This window comes from Barbus barbus, assembly GCF_936440315.1.
Source record: "Barbus barbus genome assembly, chromosome: 17".
Classification (NCBI taxonomy): Eukaryota; Metazoa; Chordata; class Actinopteri; order Cypriniformes; family Cyprinidae; genus Barbus; species Barbus barbus.
The window spans coordinates 26,994,551-27,015,693 of record NC_136745.1 but is presented as its reverse complement, the minus strand read 5'-3'; the positions used below and the strand labels follow the sequence as shown (position 1 = coordinate 27,015,693).

Below are 21,143 nucleotides of genomic sequence, written 5' to 3'. Positions count from 1 at the left end.
GTCTTTTAGCAAATATTATGGTGGCACTTTTATAGTCATTGTTAAGGAGTGTGATGGGTCTGAGTTGGTGAGATCTTTCTTAGGTTTAGGAATTAAAGTTATGATACCTTGCATCAATGTAGGAGGTAAAGCCTCTTTTTAATACTTTCTCTAAAAAGGGAGTAACTTCAGCAAATAATGTGTACAGCTCAGCTCACCCTGGGGACTTGCTGTTTTTCAAGCTCTTTGTAAAATAAACAAATGTATAAAGAAGAAAAAGCACGTCCAGCTGTCACTTTCACGCCCTTATTACGTATTATTTCTGCGACAGGCCTGGCCTATACGTCAGCACCGCGCGACCCGTTCCTCCTTTCTCTCGTCCTAAAGATGGCGGCAGGGGTGAGTAAGATGGGAGAAAACCCTCAGACGCCTTATTACAGCACATCTCCATCCACAATCACCCCATAATCACGCCGATCCTTATATCTTTATGCGTTGTAGTCATGCCGTATTATTTCATAGCCTCTTTTAAAGCTGGCGTGATGGTTATTTTCGCTGTAAATGTTCCCCACACCCCTTTATAAGGTGCTTAGAAGCGCTGCGCTCCTTTGTGCCACGCACGCCTCTCATTCCTCGCTTTAAACGGGTTGGAGACGGCAGAGTCGTGTTATTTGTAGTTTCACGTTAAGTAGATGAAAGCGAAGCGCATACATTAGCAGCCTGAGCAGGTATTAAAGCGAAGCGTTCATTGTGTGGCCGTCAAATCAAAATAAGACTTTTTAAAAACCGTTTACATCCAATTCTGAACTCTAGTGTTGGTGTCATAATCTCAGGGGTTTAAAAACCTTAATCAGAGGTGGTTTACAAATAAATAAACTGTTAATTTTATCAGTTGGCTCTCTATTGGTGTATTCCAGCACTGTTTATAGTGTGTGAGGTCGTTTATTTCGGCTGTGTCCACCTCAGGGAAGTGCTGTGAGTGGTCATGATGAAGGGTCCGCTTCTGTTGCCACTGAGTTTGAGTCTGAACGAGCAGCATCAGTTTCAGCAATGTGATCCCAAACCTTGTGTTTCTGCAGACTCTCTACACATACCCAGAGAACTGGAGGGCCTTTAAGGCTCAGATCGCTGCTCAGTACAGTGGGGCTCGTCTGAAGATTGCCAGCGCCTCCCCTGCCTTCACCTTTGGGCAGACGAACCGATCCCCTGCTTTCCTCAGCAACTTTCCCTTGGGCAAGGTCAGTACTCTCCTGTCTCTTTCAATGCATGTGTTCTTGATGTAAAGTGAATAATCTGATAATGTCGTTCCTGTCCTGTATTTAGGTTCCTGCTTACCAGGGTGATGATGGCTTCTGTCTGTTTGAGAGCAATGCCATTGCTCACTTCTGTAAGTAACCCTATTTATGCTTGGGCCATGCATTACTTTTGATTGGATAGCGATTTGTTCAAAGGGCTCCGTTTACACTTTCACAAATTTTGTCTGCAAAACAAATCTTTTAGTTTTTCATTCATCATCTGATTTAAAAATCAAAGGCTGTAATTGGAGAGATAGCGTGCATTCAGCTGTTTTAATGAAGATGACTGTGTTGAGCTTTGGGATGCAATGCAGAACATTGAGTTTTCCTAAACTCATCCTAAATCCCATTTTTTTTCCTACAACAATAGTGAGTATATTAGGGTGTGTAAAGATAGAAACTGATGGACCTCATATACCAGCTATTCAAATAGCTCAATGTCTTTCATTAAAATGTAAAGATTGAAAGGCAATCACAACAATATGCTTTCATTGTTGGAAAAATGAGCAACATTCTAACTGCCGTTTATTAATCGCATTAATTTAAATTAGGGGTGCTCCGATCAGGATTGCCGATCACAGAAAGCAGTATCTTCCGATCACCGATACCGATCTTTTTAAAGCCATCTTTTTATCATGTAGAATTATTTATATTGATACTCCAATCAGATTTTTAGACATTTTTGAAAATGGGGGGAATTCCCCTCTTAGGTGACACTTGTGAGAGGATTTTTTTATTTGAGGGGGGCATTTGTTTTGACATTTTTCAGAAATATACACTTACAGCATTTACAACATTTTTGGCTTTATACACCACCACAATGGATTTCAAATGAAACGAACAAGATGTGCTTTAACTGCAGACTGTCAGCTTTAATTTGAGGGTATTTACATCCAAATCAGGTGAACGGTGTAGGAATTACAACAGTTTGCATATGTGCCTCCCACTTGTTAAGGGACCAAAAGTAATGGGACAGAATAATAATCATAAATCAAACTTTCACTTTTTAATACTTGGTTGCAAATCCTTTGCAGTCAATTACAGCCTGAAGTCTGGAATGCATAGACATCACCAGACGCTGGGTTTCATCCCTGGTGATGCTCTGCCAGGCCTCTACTGCAACCGTCTTCAGTTCCTGCTTGTTCAGTTTTGTCTTCAGCAAGTGAAATGCATGCTCAATCGGATTCAGGTCAGGTGATTGACTTGGCCATTGCTTAACAGTCCACTTCTTTCCCTTCAAAAACTCTTTGGTTGCTTTTGCAGTATGCTTTGGGTCATTGTCCATCTGCACTGTGAAGCGCCGTCCAGTGAGTTCTGAAGCATTTGGTTGAATATGAGCAGATAATATTGCCCGAAACACTTCAGAATTCATCCTGCTGCTTTTGTCAGCAGTCACATCATCAATAAATACAAGAGAACCAGTTCCACTGGCAGCCATACATGCCCACGCCATGACACTACCACCACCATGCTTCACTGATGAGGTGGTATGCTTAGGATCATGAACAGTTCCTTTCCTTCTCCATACTCTTCTCTTCCCATCACTCTGGTACAAGTTGATCTTGGTCTCATCTGTCCATAGGATGTTGTTCCAGAAATGTGAAGGCTTTTTTAGATGTCGTTTGGCAAACTCTAATCTGGCCTTCCTGTTTTTGAGGCTCACCAATGGTTTACATCTTGTGGTGAACCCTCTGTATTCACTCTGGTGAAGTCTTCTCTTGATTGTTGACTTTGACACACATACACCTACCTCCTGGAGAGTGTTCTTGATCTTGCCAACTGTTGTGAAGGGTGTTTTCTTCACCAGGGAAAGAATTCTTCGGTCATCCACCACAGTTGTTTTCCGTGGTCTTCCGGGTCTTTTGGTGTTGCTGAGCTCACCGGTACGTTCCTTTTTTGTTTTGGCCACGCCTAATGTTTTTGCTATCTCTCTGATGGGTTTGTTTTGTTTTTTCAGCCTAATGATGGCTTGCTTCACTGATAGTGACAGCTCTTTGTATCTCATCTTGACAGTTGACAGCAACAGATTCCAAATGCAAATAGCACACTTGAAATGAACTCTGGACCTTTTATCTGCTCATTGTAATTGGGATAATGAGGGAATAACACACACCTGGCCATGGAACAGCTGAGAAGCCAATTGTCCCATTACTTTTGGTCCCTTAACAAGTGGGAGGCACATATGCAAACTGTTGTAATTCCTACACCTTCACCTGATTTGGATGTAAATACCCTCAAATTAAAGCTGACAGTCTGCAGTTAAAGCACATCTTGTTCGTTTCATTGAAATCTATTGTGGTGGTGTATAGAGACAAAAATGTTAGAATTGTGTCGATGTCCCAATATTTATGGACCTGACTGTATCTCACCTAAATGTTTGATCATCCAGTGCATTTTTGTTTTTACAACTGTGCAATTGTTGCAGAAAAGCTTACACACAGCATAAGCCTAATTTCACATAGGAGTCCACTACTGATCCATCTGTTTACCACAAACACAACATTTATCCATTATTTTGATTTAAAATCCAAACATTGTTACTGATAATGCATTTTCATTGTGATTTTTTTCTTTCTTTTTTCTTTTACAATAATACGATCTTTGTAGACGTGTTTAAATGCAATAAATATAAGAAACACATTATTCAATGCTTTTTACTTTTGCATTTAGGCTACTTCTAGATTTATATATTACATTTACATTTAGTTTAATTTTAATATTTTATATTTTAAGTTGCTCAAGCAAGTGGCAAAACATTTAAACTACTTTTGTTATTCCAAACATTATAAATTAACTTATGACTGGCAGAAACAGTCAGCTCTATTGAATTTTCTTTTGCATTTAAATCTTTATTACAAGAAATCCTGCGGTTTATAAAGAACTTTGCTTTCCATACCTGCACGAGTGCCAACTATTATTGCCTTGTTTATCTAAAAGTGCTCCTTTCCTTAAACCTAGCCAAAAAGCCACATGTGATGACCCTGAAGCACAGTAGACTTTATATGTATTTATGGTGTAATTACTGCATTTTCGTGTCAATCCATGTTCATGTTTACTGCAAACGATGCGTTGTCACTTTAATTCAGCGCGTGCAGTACAGCAAAGATAGACTCGGTACGGAAACTATCTCTGCACTGCTGCAGACGCAGACGCAGCTCTGATCCGTTAACATGAGCGTGGAAAAATACGCACTACAAACGGAGTAAAGGTCACTGCACACTGAGTCCGAAATTTTCGTCTGAAATTTCGCACGTTAAAAAATAAATACGACCTCAATCACGTTTTCATACTGCCTCCAAAAAATTCGGATCAGGTTTGCTTTTCTGCATTTTCGCATCTGTAGCATACATTTTGATAGGAAAGGATGGGGAATACGGAAAAACGCATGCAAAAATGTCAGACTCCGTGTGCAATGACCTTAATGTGAACCTGGCATTATGTATGTGCGCTGCGAGTGCATGAGCGCATGGTCTCTAGGAGAAAAATGAGCATGAAAAGCAGTTTATAAACTTTAGTAACGATGCGACACTCCATCTACAGGTACATCTCAAAAAATTAGAATATCATGAAAGAGGTCAATATTTTTTGTCACTCATTTCAGAAAGTGAAACCCATATATTATATAGATTCATTACACATAGTGAAATATTTCAAGCCTTTATTTCTTGACATTTTGATGATTATGGCTTACAGATAATGAAAACCCCAAATTCAGTGTCTGTTGTTGGGCATCAATGTTCATCTGGATCATTGCCAAGTCAGCAGTCTTGCCCATTATTGTGGTTTCAAAGAACCAGAGATACCCGGAATTTATACTGTAGAGATGGTCATTAATGGAAACTCAAATGTAAATATTCTAATATTTTGAGATACTGATTTTTGACTTTCATGAGCTGTAAGCTTTAATCACAAAAACAGCTTTAAAGCTTTAAAACAAAAACTTTTAAAATGTTTTACTTAACATGTAATGTTAACATGTAACAGGAAACGCCTGAAGTGGCCATGTGTAAATAGGCTCATATAAACTATTGTGATGCTTTAAAAAACATTGTGTTATATTATTGCACATAATTAATGCTGTTTTTTCCTCCTGACAGTGAGCAATGATGCCCTTCGTGGCAGCACTCCCCAGGCCAGTGCCCAGGTGCTGCAGTGGGTCAGTTTCGCTGACTCTGAGATCATCCCTCCAGCTAGTGCCTGGGTGTTCCCCACCTTGGGTATCATGCAGTTCAACAAACAGGTTCGCTTGGAATATATTTGTGTAATAGTTTAATCTGTCAGGAATTGAATGTTTTCTTTGTAAGTCTGCACTCTGTCTTGTTTGTAGGCCACAGAACAGGCTAAGGAAGAGGTGAAACGTGTCCTCGCCATCCTCAATCAGCACTTAAACACTCGCACTTTCCTGGTTGGGGAGAGAGTCAGTCTGGCTGATATCACTGTTGTCTGCGCTCTGCTCTGGCTCTACAAACAGGTGAGTCTGCAGGGTGCCATGAAAACCCGAGGTGTGACCAGGTTGTATGTATTAGGGATGTGGATTCACAAAATAGGCTCATATATATCATCTCATCTTAAATCACCTGGGGATGGTTGCATAAAAGCTTGAGACTAGTTTTAAAAGTTAGTCATACATTTTCAAAATGTTTTTTTTAATTTAGTTGCTTTAAATAATTGATTAGTTGTAGTTAATTCCAAGAAATGAGACTGATTACTCCTTTGCTAACTGCTATTTGGTTAAACAAGTAATTAAGCACAGTCTTAACACAGGCTAAGTTTATGCAATATTAGTGATTTTAAATTTTCAGAATATCAATTGAATAGTTAACACTGATTTCTTCATATTGTACATTACTAAAGAGGTATGACAGATTACATTTTAAATGGTGCTGTCCTGTTGTTGTAAATTTTTTTTTTTTTTTTTTTTTTTTTTTTTTTAAGACCATAGTGTATATATTCTTTATATATTTGTCTTAATGGTATATTTTGTTGAATGTCATCTGTTCCTCACCCATTGGCTTATTATTTTAATGACTAATGTGCAATAAATGTTCTTGATAAAGCTCCAAGGTGTTAAACAGATCAAACATGCATTAGATGACTTGTATTAGTGATTAAATAATCAGTTGCATAATTAAAGGGATAGTTCGCCCAAAAATGAAAATTATCTATTCACCCTTGTTCTAATGCTGTATACCCTTTTATTTATTTAATTTTTTTTTTTGCCCACAAAAGATTTATTTTTTTTAATTAAAAATGAATTTTCATTTTGACTGAACTGTCCTTTTCATATTTATCATATTGTGTCTTTCATCTTCTAGGTTCTTGAGCCTGCTTTCCGTCAGCCCTACCCCAATGTCACTCGCTGGTTTTTGACCTGTGTCAACCAACCACAGTTTAAGGCTGTTTTGGGCGAGGTCAAGCTCTGTGAGAAAATGGCTCAGTTTGATGGTACGCTTCTCAAACCTCCTTGCTGTATAGTGTATTAATTTCAGCTTGAACTTGAATCAAAGTGCAGAAAATCAGTCTGATTTCAGGGTTATCAGGTGTCATCAAGCACAACCAAAGATGTTTCCTACCATTATGGTGGCAGATACTGTAGAACATTCTTTAGGCTTTGTGAAATATTGACACACCCTATAAACTGATATAATTATGTACATTCTAAAAGCAACTTAGAAATACGTTTGCTAGATATAAAGCTTTTTCCCATTTACCAGAAAACCAAAAAACTATTGTAAAATATATATTTTTTGTAAAGGCTTTACATGGGTTATTTTATTAGGATATGTTAAGTAACAGTTTGTTATATCCCTGTAACCTCAGCGGTGTTTCCTTGAGGGCTTCTTCTCACATTTTGTTATATTGAAGCCAGTAGAACCTCAAGCAAAATGAACCTGAAGCTCTACATACCTCAGCTTCCTCCCAAATAACTGAATGCACAAAACTGATAAGAAATCTTGGTGTTAAGTTGATGTGTGCATAGAAATGTGGTTGAATGGGTTTTTTGATTTCAGAGAAGACAAACTTGTATAATGATGCTCAAATAATATGCCCTATGTCTTATAGAAGCATAAATAATAGTGCTGCAGTTCTTGCCGTTTTAATATCTTTTCAGTACTAAGTGTAAGTATAAGTGTGCTTTTATTTAAAATCGTCATTTCTCTAGCTAAGAAGTTTGCTGAGATGCAGCCGAAGAAGGAGGCTCCTGCCAAGAAGGAGAAGGGTGGTAAGGAAGGAGGCAAGCAGCAGCAGCAACAACCGCAGCAGCAGGAGAAAAAAGAGAAGAAAAAGGAGGAAAAGAAAGCCGCCCCGGCTGAAGAGGAGATGGACGAATGCGAGGCTGCCTTGGCTTCTGAGCCGAAAGCCAAGGACCCATTTGCTCACCTTCCAAAAAGGTACTTGATACACCTTCACTTTAGAAATAGCTACTTTTTGAGAGTTAGTTCGCACTAATCAGTATGCCTTTGTCCTCTTGTCACTAGCTCTTTTGTCATGGATGAGTTCAAGAGGAAATACTCCAACGAGGACACCCTGACTGTGGCGTTGCCTTACTTCTGGGATCACTTTGATCGCGAGGGCTTCTCAATCTGGTACGCTGAGTACCGCTTCCCTGAAGAGCTGACCATGTCCTTCATGAGCTGTAATCTTATCACAGGTACGGTCGGGTCACATTGACTTTTTGATTTCATTTTGTTTGATGTATCCCTAAACAAAGTGCCAGGAATGTTCTTTCTTGTTCTAAGTTTATTCTTTCCAATTCAGCGTGTGTGCTACTTACATTTACATTTATTCATTTAGCTGACGCTTTTATCCAAAGCGACTTACAATTGCTATATATGTCAGAGGTCACACGCCTCTGGAGCAACTAGGGGGTTAAGTGTCATGCTCAGGGACACATTGGTGTCTCACAGTGGATTCGAACCCGGGTCTCTCACACCAAAGGCATGTGTCTTATCCACTGCGCCATCACCACCCGTACTTGCTACTTGCGCAAGAGTGTAGCATTGCATAGTTTATCCACAGTATGTACAAGTACACTCTTGCTCTTTTCCTCAGGAATGTTCCAGCGACTCGACAAACTGCGTAAAAACGCCTTCGCCAGTGTCATCCTCTTTGGTGCGAACAATGACAGCTGCATCTCCGGTATCTGGGTCTTCAGAGGCCAGGAGCTTGCGTTTACTGTGAGTGATTTACATGCATCCATAACCCTGTTTTTTGTCTGTATTGTTATAGATGGAATTGGGGACAATCACCTTTATATAAAATGGATATGTAAGATATTGGATTGCAACAATTACAGTTGCCAGATTGTGTAATGTTTCCCAATCAGTGGTACTTGTGTACACCTTCGTCAACAATGAACCAAAAATGTTATGAAGTGAACGTCACTGTAATTTGATTGTAAACTAACATTCGATACTGTGGGTGAAAACCGAACCTTCCTCTCCCTTGGAGACACGTGAGCTTTTGTTTCACAACTTTTGACAGTTCTGAAGGTGATTTTTGTATCTGGTGTTGTGAAAAGAAGGGTAAACGATGTGCGGTTTCCTATCCACATTTATGCACTTCAGTTTTACTGAATGTTAACATCAAAGAAATTCAATATTCATAATTGAAACCTGTCATTATTTTATAGTTTTAGCCATGTGAAATCAGTTAATGTGGTTTGCAGTTATTTTTATTTAAATCTAATGCATCACATTGACTAGATCAGGTTTTAAAACTGCCAGCCAGATTAGAAGCTTGTGTTCCAAGGTGCATGGAGAAGCTTAACTCCAGTGCTTTGCGTCATATTTTGGCAAATCACAGAGTAAGAGGAACATTAGCTGCTTTGAGTTTTGGCCAATTGTGACCAATAACCAAACAATCTTTCCATCTCAACACAGCTGTAGTGATTGAACGGAAAGCAGCAACAAATGCAGCAGGCTTTCAGGAGTAGTCTTTCATATAATCAGAGAAGTCTTTCATATAATCTAGTGTTGGTAGATGAAAACCAGCACATCACAGAAGCATACGTTCTCTGATGTGGCTAACATTTCCTGTATCTTTTTTTGATGCTGATTCCAATCAAATTCTACAGTAGAAGCTTGCCAAAGTTGGTAGGTGCCAATCTGAACGTGTTGTCGTCCTCTGACATTAATGCTACATTTTGCTATATAGACTATATTTTTTTAATAAAGGACATGTATTACTGTTGTGTGATTAACATTGGGATTGTTTGATTGCTGGACAGCACTCTTGATGTCCAATCTGAAATAAGGATGCTGAAGCAAATCTAGTTGCTTCACTGTTCTAAACAAAAATGTGAAAATATAACAAGGTTTTACCTGCGCCATGGGATAACCAGACTTATTGACTGCTTTTGATTTGTCTATTCATTTGCAAATGTGCTTCATTCAGTCTTGTACAGTTACATTAAATACAAATGTTATCATTTTTGGAAACTGGTGAACTGTGTATATTGGTTAGTTGGCTTGTTTTGATTTAAAGTTGCCAGTGCAAATCAGTTTTGTTCAGCATGCAACATTTCAAAATTGCTCAATTGTTTCAAATCAGATTGAGCAATGTTTTCTCAGCAAATGATTTTTAATTTTTTTTCCTTCTCTTTACAGCTGAGTGATGATTGGCAGATCGACTACGAGTCGTACACTTGGCGCAAGCTGGATGTGGACAGTGAGGAGTGCAAGACCATGGTGAAAGAGTACTTTGCATGGGAGGGTGAATTCAAACATGTAGGCAAATCTCTCAACCAGGGCAAGATTTTCAAGTGAGAACATCTTGCACCTAGTATTTATCAGAATCGGTGGACATGAAAATTGTTTGCGAATCTCATGTAAAGGCTTTGCGCTGTGGTTGAACGGAAGACTTGAGTTGAGAAAAATAAAAGGTTTTTTTCCACAACCCCACTTGTTCATTTATTTGTGAAGAGTGTTTATAGAAGAGACGATTCTGTTGTGAGTTTTACTCGCAAATGCTTAAGCTTGTTGCACTTCAATACGAGTTATAATTGGTTAATGGTACAATTTTGCAAGCTTTGAACAAGGTTGAAATAATAAAATTAGCTTTTAGTTTGGTAGTGCTGGTTTTAATGTTCCCAGAAAGTTTTTTTCCACAGTGCATGATGCTCTCCTGGGATCTGGAAATCATTGATACTCAGGAAACAAAATGGCGTCTCAGCCATTTAATTAAGGGATTGTTTGCATATTTTAACTTTGGTATTTGGGAAAAAAAGATCAAACTAAAATCCACCAGAGGGCGGCTGAAGTCACGCATCACATGAACGATTTAACGCCCTAATATGGACCTAACAAAGCCTGTGGAATATTAAGGATAATTTAATTCAACTTTAGATGGGCAGTTCTTTTTTTCGTGAAACTTTAATATTAATTTTTTTTTTTTTTTTGGAGATCATATGGTAAAGTTTTAACATTCTGCACCCCGAAGTCTTCATGCAGAATACTTGGCACATTTTATTTCATTTAAAAGTAGTGAATTTATTTTTAAAAATAGTTAGTCATAGCTCAATGTATTTTAATTGTTTAGTTTTTTTTTGTACTAGGTTCATTAGTATAAGTACAGTACACTAAAGTCTTCAGGACATGTAAAGTGACTCTACCACAGATCTATTTTGTAAACATCTGTTGCCATAGGCTAGACTTTAAGTTGCGAAATTGCTGTAACTTAGGAAAATGATTGTGAGCATAAGTTGTTCAAACGTGGTTCTAATGGACCACTGGTATTGCAGTTTTTCTTTTTCTTGTGACAGGATGAGAATTTACTCATTTGCTAATATCCATGCACACATTTCTGTTGGCAAAGGAGTATGCTGGGTTGTCATGTTGGTTGACACACCTGAGTTAAGACTGTATACACTTCAGGGGAAACAAAAGAGCCACACCTTGCCCTCGGGCGTAACTGGAAATTTATCCTTTTATTTTGTTTCCAACGCTTCAATGATTTCATGTGCTTGAATCTGGTTACTAATCCTCTGTATTTCATATTTGAAAAAGGAAAAGAAGACAACCTTGATCCGTGTGGGAGAGGTAAATTACATGGTCTGAAATTTGTTGTAAGTACATTAAACTCACATGGGGGAGCAACTTAATCATGACTAAGGGTGATTGATTGCTGCCAAGTAAGTATTTCGGCAAGTAGGTCTTCTTACAAAAGATGTGATCGCTTTAGTGCTAAAGAGTTGCACTGATAAAATGCCTCACGAGTGCTTGAGTTGCTCAATGGTGAGCAGTCACAGGGTGTGGCCTCGGCTCAAGCACAGCTGAACGTCCTGCCCTCACTTAACCTTACACCACTACGAGCAGGATGTCACACACTGATCGCTGATTCACTTGCATGCCTATGAAGAGTACAGACATTTTCACCCGCATGTTCGCAGATAAAAGCAGTTCTGTGGGCGCTCTCTGGACATTTTGCATCACATAATGGATTCTTGATTTGACAACTCCCTGGACTGCATGCATTTAGTTTTGTTTTAAATTCATGCAATGAATTTAAAATACAGGTAAAACACCTGTAAAAAAATAAATAAATGTGGCTAACAAGGTTCAACTTGTTAACATGAGTTAACTAAATTAGTTAGCATGAACTAACAGTGGAAAATACTAAAGCATTTATTAATATTGTTAATTTCAAAATACATAAACATTAAAAGTTGTATTTATTTTGTTCTTTGAAATCTTTTACAGACTAACCTGAAGGAAACATGCTTGTTTTAAGTAATCATTGAGTGTTGGATATTATTTTTTAACCATGCGCTATTTTTTTGTTTTTTTGTAAAATCCTTTTTATATTTATTCTTTTTTTTTTTTTTTCATCTGAAACTATTTGTGCTGTCATTTTGGCCAGGACTCCCTGGAAGAGATTTTATATCACACTAAATTAAAATAACGAATCTGAGCTAACATGAACATTTGTATTTTTATTAACTAATGTTAACAAAGTATATCTCAAAATATATATCTCAAAAAATATTTAAAAATGTGATTTATTCCTGATGCAAAGACTTCAGTGTCACATGATCCTTCAGAAATCATTCTAATATGCTGATTTGCTGCTCAAGAAGCATATTAACATTTAAAACAACTGTGCTGCTTAATATTTGTATGGAAATTTTTCAACTTTTTTTCTTCAGGATTTTTTTGTTGAACAAAGTTCAAAAGAACAGCACTGATCTGAAATATAAATCTTTTGTAAAATTACAATGTCACTGATCAATTTAATGTGTTTTTGCTGAATAGAAGTATTAATCTAAAAAGGATATTCTTTTTTCATTATGATCACCTAGTTCTTTATTTGTAAACTTTTTAATTCTGTCTTTTCAATACATTACGAGTCAAGCGAGTGAAAATATGATCCGTGTTCGGAAACGCACAGGAACGTGAGAATGTTTGCCAGAAAACCTCCTCTTCCTTTGTATTGGTTGAGAGACTGGAGTTTGAAGGGTCAAGCTAAACCAGATTGAAGAACAATACATGCTGTAATTCCAACAGCAACACTACACTAGTTCTGCCAGCTCCCCCTGAAGTTCCCCAGCATTGTTACTCCCTCCCCGGCTCTTCCCGTAGCTCCCATCTCACAACTCCTTCCGGATTGATTTTATTAGGCTGCACCAAATACATGTGACAGAATGTTATAAAAACCAAGAGGCACCCAAGGTCTGTATTGTGCATCAAGAAAAAAGCCTGGTATGCCTCTGTTTCAGACATCTGGAAAGAGTGAGGTCTAGCAGTGGTTAGGAAAGCAGACCGAGAAACACACGAAGTTTTCGAACATGCATCGCATGGGTAACTCGAGAGCATTGTCACAAACGTGTTGCCTTATATACAAAAGTAGTGCCATGGCAACAATGAGTCAGTAATGAAACCTCAATTTAAGATGAGGAACATAAGAACAGAAACCAGGCTGTGAAAGCGTATCATTGAAAGTGGTTTGTGCTACATTGTGCTGATATGGGAATTTTCCCCTGGAGTCAGTCACCATGCTCTCCTCTGCCAGGAAAAAATAACCAGGCTCACCAGAACTCGGCATAGACGTTTTCATTAACTATACCCTTGCACTTTGATTTCATGCAAAACAGCATCATAATCTAACAAAATACACATGAGAAGGTGAAATTCTGCTTTTAATTTGGATATATTATGACGCTGCTTAGTGTTGACAGGTATGTATCGGAGTTTTAATTGTGGCCTGCATATTTTTTCCCCCTCTGCAGATGTGCAGAAGGTATTTTTGGCATTCCAGTGCAGGGGTTAAAGGTCAGAGTGTCAAAGGGAGGAATGTGAATGCTGCTGTCAATCACTGAGAACCACAACAAAGGTTCATCAGTACAGCATCGGATGATTTGTACTTCTAACATCCCTTTCAGAAGTTTCAAAGTCAACCAACGCCTCGCAATGCTTTGGTTAAGAAAGTAACTGGATGATTTTCCAGGCATTGAAGGGAGAGCGAAAACAGACAGCCCCTGCATTTTTGGACATGAGACCCCATACATAACTCTGCAGGCTCCGATTACCATTGGGGGAGGTGGAGCATAGACATTGGTTTCATCCAGAGCTCCACTACAATGCTCAGAAATGTCACGAAAGGCTAAAGCTGAAACTGTATTATTTTCCTGGTGGATTTGGTAGTTTATTTTGGGACAAATGTGTAAATCACAGCAAAGTATTTTTATTTTTTTTCATATGCATGCTATAATTAAGTGCCCAGTTACTGTACTGACAACTTAGTAGCCTACAGTTGTTTTCTAAAGTATTATATAAGGATTACACAATAAATCCACTTTGTAGGCCGTGTCATAATTCAGACATGTCATGGAGTGAAGTCCCAGCTAAATATTTCATAGTAATTTTTTTAAATGCTTAAACTAAATAAACATTAAACATCACAGGTTATTTTAGGAGAGTATCTTCGTATTCAAGAACTTATGAATCCAAACTGTCAGCTGCTTTTCCCATTTGCTCTTTTTACTCTGACTATACAATATAATCAGATACAAAAATAATTTCTCAAATATTTATTAAAATATATACTGATAAATTTAACACTCACTTAAATGGCTTGAGATGACTAGATGCTTTCAACTGGTTTCCTATTGAACTGTCACCAACTGAATTGCAGTGGTCAAACTATTCAAAATATAGTGAATTATGCTACACTCGATCTTTGCACAATGCTTCCATTAGCATGCATTTTAAGGTGCAGCTCGTCCTATTAATGCAGTGTTTCACTGATTAGCAGCAAACAGGTCACCTCACCTGAATATGTTGGTAGATTTTTATTGGATGTTTCATTGTGGAAAGCTGGAAATATGGATATTTTGTAATTGTAAACATAATTTTTTTTTCTCGCTTATTTCAGTTATGTCATAAAACCAATAGCCAAAACTGACAGTGTCGTAAAATCATTGCTGAAGGCGCAAAAAGTGAAGGAACAGATCATTTACACTGGAACAGCTCTTATTGATTCAAACTGAAACTCGATTCAATAGCAAAAAACTTTTCAAAATTTCCAGTTAAACCATTGCGTTCCAAAATGAATCACAGTTTTGAAGCACTCCAATCGGATTGCGTATTGAGAATCATTTGATTCAGATCAGGACTTTGGAGCACGTATCACAAATAATTTGATTTACATCAGGATTGCATCTGACTCGGAGTGCATATCGTGAATCATTTGATTCAGATTGGAACTTCAAAACGAGCGTGCAAATCTTTCGATTCATATCGTAACTTTTCATATCGTAACATTTCCTGAAAAGATGATACACACGAGTCCCAATCTGAAATGATGGTTCGCAAATCATTTGATTCAGATCGGAACTTTGGAGCACGTATCAAGAATAATTTAATTCACAATCATTTTATTTAAATTGGAACTTTGGAGCACGTATCAAGAATAATTTAATTCACAATCTTTTTATTTAGATTGGAACTTTGGAGTGCGGATCGCGAATCATTTGATTCAGATCTGAACTTTGGAGCGCGGATCGTGAATCATTTGATTTAGATTGGAACTTTGGAGCGCGGATCGCGAATCATTTGATTCAGATTGGAACTTTGGAGCGTGGATCGTCATTCGATTTAGATTGGAACTCGGGAGCGGGTTAGCAAATCTTTTCATTCAGGTCAGAACTTCGGAGCGCGTATCACAAATCATTTGATTCAGATTGGGACTTTGGAACGCGGATTGATCGCAAATTATTTGATTTAAATCAGAAATTTGGGTGCGAGTCTGCAAATCTTTTGATTCAGATTGGAATTTCGGACCAGGTTTGTGAATCTTTTGATTCAGATTGGCACTTCGGAGCACATATCGCAAGTCCATTAAGGCAGTGCAGTTAAAGGAAAAATAATAAATAAATAAAATATACACAGATTCAAATCCCAAGAAAATTAACCATGGTTTTATTATAGTAAAAGTGCAGCAACCGTGTTTTTTTGGCTATATTATTCTTTGAAGAATATGCTAACATAAAAAAGCTCTCCTTATGAATTTTTAGTATGTTAGTTACCATATTAGCTATAAATACTTTAGATCAGGGCTGTCCAAACTCAGTCCTGGAGGGCCGGTGTCCTGCAGAGTTTAGCTCCAACTTGCCTCAACACACCTGCATGGAAGCTTCTAGTATGCCTAGTAAGACCTTAATTAGCTGCTTTAGGTGTGTTTGATTAAGGTTGGAGCTAAACTCTGCAGGACACCGGCCCTCCAGGACCGAGTTTGGACAGCCCTGCTTTAGATGACATGAAACTGTGGTCAAAGGTCTATCATAAATGCAAAAATGTTGGTATGGTTTTATTCATTTTACATCACGACATTTATTTACTTAGTCATTTATTAAATTATTTATTCAAAACCCTAAAATGTTCTTTTTATTTTCAAGTTTAAATTGGATTTTGAATACCGAAATTCCATTGTGATCTCCAAAGGGTGAATCATAAAATAAATAAATGAATCATACATTTTTTTATTTTATTTCATATAAAGTTATTTGCCATGCAGTGACTGTTTGTATGCTTTGTGATAGTCCTGAGACTGTAATTTATTTGGTTTCCTGGTATGTTCTGCATGTGGAGTTTTTTTTCTTCCTTTCCGTGGCTTTATGATGTTGAGATGCATTGTCACTCGCAGAGACTTGAAAAACTGCAAACCATCACTGATGCTCAAAGATGCAACAGGATTGAAAAAACAAATGGTAATGTGTGTTGCTATTATTTTGTCTTATAGAATATGCTTAACAACTGTTATGCAGCTTCTTTTCTGCATTGCTAAATGAAAGTAGAATTAAAAATATGCTAAGGATCATACAAATTATGCAAGGGTGTGTAAAATTATGATCACCTAGTACAAGTTCATAAAATCATAAATGATGAAATCATATAGCTGCCTATAGGTGTTAATTTATTATATTGCTGCCTATATAGATATTCAGTTATTATCTAGAGGCCTTTATATGTGTTAAATTGATATATTGCTGCAGTAGCAATTGCTGCCGGTGCTGTTGTCCGCAGCACACTCTCATTTACAGGCATGCAGCATATCACGCATGAAATAATATGGACCTCTGAGGAATCTGTGGTTCTCACACTCACTTTTGATGTGTGCGTACATTTTGCAATAACCACAAAACCACAGGTTCTTCTGTGCCATCAGGAATTTATATTATGTTATGGTAAACATGTATTGTTAGGTAAGATAACCTCCCTTGCAAAACAAAAATATATGGGAATATACTGGAAAATATAATGCAATATTAATGCATTTTCATATATGGGAAACTAGTGTTTGTATTTTTCAATATACCTAGAAAAAAGTGTTTTCTGAAAACAAATATTAAAAGTTTTGGATTTTTTTTTGTCTTAAGTCATGGCAACATGGTGAGAAAGTGGCATTTTGACTTTTTAACTTAATCAGGTGAGTGCTTTATGTAATATATATATATATATAAATACAAATACATTAATGTATATCACTATATATTACACATATGTTTCTATGTAAATTTGAATATGTATTATTCAATATATTGTAATGTATTAACACAATATAGTATTTGGTATATTTGTAATATAATTTAATATATTGATCATTAATATATAGGAAAATATATTTTCTGTGTGTAAGGTTAAACCCTTATGTTGAAAATGTATGAATTAATAATGCGGCATGTTTGTATTTTTTATGTTGAAAAATATAAATTCTTTAGCACAATAGTTATTTTGTAACTTTGTACTATGCAGTCATATAAAGATAAAATAATTAAGTAACGGTTGATTGTATTTGCATATTTCTGTGAATTTTTCCTAATGTAGTTTAAATCTACAATTAACTGTGAAAACGGTGTTTACTGAAAATAATTGTAAAAAAAAGTTAATAAATCTTATTATACACTCCAAACAAAGGTACAAGCATAGGGGTGGTACTAAGGTAAAGGGGTAAAAGTACATCTTTCTACCTTATTTTCCTCAAAATGGTGCATATTAGTTCTTTTAAAGTACATAGCAGTACACAAAGTATTCGTACCTTTCAAAAGGGTCCCACTCGTGTAACTATTTTGTACCTTTTTGCTGAGCGTGTATATGAGTAAATCATTCTCTGGTTTATTACTCAATCATCTCAATTATCAGGCTTTTGTTTTACATTTATTCATTTTAGCCGACGCTTTTATCCAAAGCGACTTACAATTGCTATATATGTCAGAGGTCGCACGCCTCTGGAGCAACTAGGGGTTAAGTGTCTTGCTCAGGGACACATTGGTGTCTCACAGTGGATTCGAACCCGGGTCTCTCACACCAAAGGCATGTGTCTTATCCACTGTGCCATCACCACCCCAATTGCTGTTTTGTTATGAGACATACTGTTAATGTACACATTGTTCTGCTGGTCATTCCTAACTTGTGCATGAGTTTTGAAACTCAACACTTCACAACTATGAGAGGAATGTAATGATCATAGGTTGCCTATAAAATGGTACAGTGAAGTTAACATAAACAGTGCTGCCATGGGGCCGAAATAATGTGGATCATTTCTGCCTGTCAATAATTATAGTGCTTATTATATAAAACGTACAAAAGCATGTCACTGTGGGACTGAATATCTCACTGTATGACAGAGAAATGCATGTTGTTTATAGTCTTATAAAGCCTTCCTGTGGATCTCATAATAATGCATCCTGTTTCTAAGAGCAACTATTTGTTGTTTAGATCAGATATTAGAAGGAAATGAAACTGTCGATCAATAGATATGTGAAAAAATTCTAGCTGGAGCAGCTTTGAAGCACTTTTGCAACTGTGTATTTTTAGCCGTGTGGTTAGAGGTGTGAATGTATGAAGTGAAACAAGCCTCATATATAAACACAAACCAGTGTTAAAGCATTACAGAGGCACATTTAGCAGAAATAAAAAGAGCTTCAAACTTTTTCGTCTGTGCTTACGTCACATTATGACACTGCTGACTGCACAACAACGCAACATGTTACTACTTTTCAAACATTTTGACATGCCATATTTATATACACACAGGGGATTGCCATGGAAACATCACTGCAATAACCTTCCCCCCTTGCTTATTATGTTGTCATGGCAGCCATCCCAGAATAGTCCTTTTCAGTTCGTCCCTCCCTCGTGTTTATGACTCACAACCTGCAGGGGAAACCACAATTCAGTCTGTATCTCATGATGTTCCTCCCCTACATTTGCACTAGAACATTAGTACTGGACCACAAAGAGGGGAACTCCACGAAAACACAAAGAATGTGACTATGGAGACCGCATTGATCAAAACCATTCGAACGGCGGATGGGGCAAAACATTTTTTTTACTTAAGAGAGTTTTTAGTATTGCATGAAAGCATATACTAATCCGTAACTAAAACAGAAAATTATTGGCCATTTGGCCTTATCACATAAATATTGTGGCAGAATGTCTGTCCTCATACAATAGGCTACTCATGCAAAAACGCTTCCATCCTCCATACTAACAGATGTGCCAACTGTAATGATAATAATTGCTGTCTTCAGAAGTAACCTACATACACAGGTAGCCCACGCCCTTGCTGTGCAACAAGCCCGCCCACAAAGAACAGGATGGACCTATTGAAATCTCAAAACTTTGTCTTTGTTTTGTGGTGTACTCTAGATACAATAACCAATAGGTCTGTTATGCCTCAGCAGTGCTGAAAAACACCTGACACCAATGTGTGTGGAGTCAACAGTATCTGAATTAATATGCACACCTGTCTGTTAAAAGGGATGTGTCTTTTGAAGTAGTGCATGCAGATTATTTTAGGAGGGGTCGCTGTCTTTTTCATATATTGCATGTATGAAAAGGACATTAACAGAAGATAAAAAAGTACTTAAAAAAGAAGATAAAAAATATACTTTTAAATAAAATATATATCAGGACATCTGCAAGTAATATTAAAAATGTCAGATATTTTAAAAATTAATTTAAATTAATTTCAGATTTTTTAAAATATATTTTAAATATCTGTAGTTATCTAAATATTTAAAATCACAGATGATTACAGAAAATGCAATGAATTCAAATTATTGTAGATAATATTATTTTAGGATCAAATCAATTACAGATATTTAAAAAAAATATCTTGTAAATATCTGTAATTAATTAGAAATGGCAGATATTTAAAATACATTTTCTAAAATTAATTTAAAACAGTTGCAGATATTAAAAACATGGAAAATATATGCAATTAATAAAAATGTAGAGCTTTAATTTTTTTTTATCAAAAACTAAAACAGATAATTAAGAAGATTATTTAAATTTAAATAACAAAATATGATTTTTTTAAATTCAATTAATTGCAGACATTTAAAAACACATTTAAAATATTTGCAATTAATTAACAATTGGAGATACTGAAGAAATTAAATCATTATTATTGCTAAATTAATTTATTAAATTATTTACAAATATATAAAATTATTATTTTTTAAATAAAATGTATGACATAAATACAACCATAAAATCCCTTTTTCTTTACCTATTAAATTCACTGTATCTTCAAACCATGTTTTCCAAACTAATTCTACCATTTGCGTTTGGGGAACCGAAACTACCTGTCAACTGATCAGTTGTGAAAAATGGAATATTTTATAACAATGCAACTTTTATTGCTTGGCCTGGCAGGACTATGATTTGTGGCCGTTGTGCAGCTGTGGTGAGCATCAATGAAAGCTTTCAGGCTTTATATTAGAGAGTATGTGTACTCCCTGCAGTAAAACTAGCTGTTCTCTGATTTACAAGTAAAAACACAAGCAAGAGTGCACATTTGACATCACTTTGTTCTGCACTGTTTTCTTTAAACGTCAAGTAAAGTGGCTCCTCTTATCCTCCAGAGTTGATCCCAGGACACACCCAATAAATTCATCCTCTCTGCCCCTCTTTGTTCTTTTCCCTTCCTTCGCTTCTCGGTATAGTGCTGTGTGCATTGTAGTCATACTGGATGACTCACCCTGACACACCAACCCTGACTGCTGTTAGTCACACTAGTTCATACAGGCAGACACACCTATGAGCCACTCACCAGGAAACACCCGTTCCCACATATCCTAGTGTTGAATATTGAGATATTTTTCAGGACTACTCCAGCATCGTTGAGTAACTCGCTTTATCCAAATGAAAAGCATGAGATCCTCTTGTTTAGCTTACAGTGACTAACCTCTCAGATATGCATTTGCCTCAAACTACAGAGCTTTGTTGCATTTGCTGTAGCCATTTCATGTCTTTTTTTTTTTCTTCCTCACATGGTTCTGGAGCTCTGCAGAAAAGCATGACTGTTTTGTTCCTTGACATTCTTCGCCTGTTTGTGATCCAAAAGTTTTTATTGCATTGGGGAGAC

The 21,143-nt window shown here is 36.8% G+C and overlaps 1 protein-coding gene across 1 annotated transcript; it reads left to right on the top strand.

The window, feature by feature from the left end:
- Positions 1-329: 329 nt before the first annotated feature.
- LOC306883590 (elongation factor 1-gamma) lies at positions 330-10,172 on the top strand. Its single transcript, XM_079438962.1, has 10 exons — positions 330-378; positions 1,059-1,217; positions 1,303-1,366; positions 5,372-5,514; positions 5,602-5,745; positions 6,590-6,719; positions 7,438-7,666; positions 7,754-7,926; positions 8,328-8,452; positions 9,884-10,172. The coding sequence occupies exons 1-10, from the start codon at positions 367-369 to the stop codon at positions 10,040-10,042; spliced, it is 1,338 nt and encodes a 445-aa protein (XP_079295088.1). The 5' UTR covers positions 330-366; the 3' UTR covers positions 10,043-10,172.
- The last annotated feature ends 10,971 nt before the right edge of the window (positions 10,173-21,143 follow it).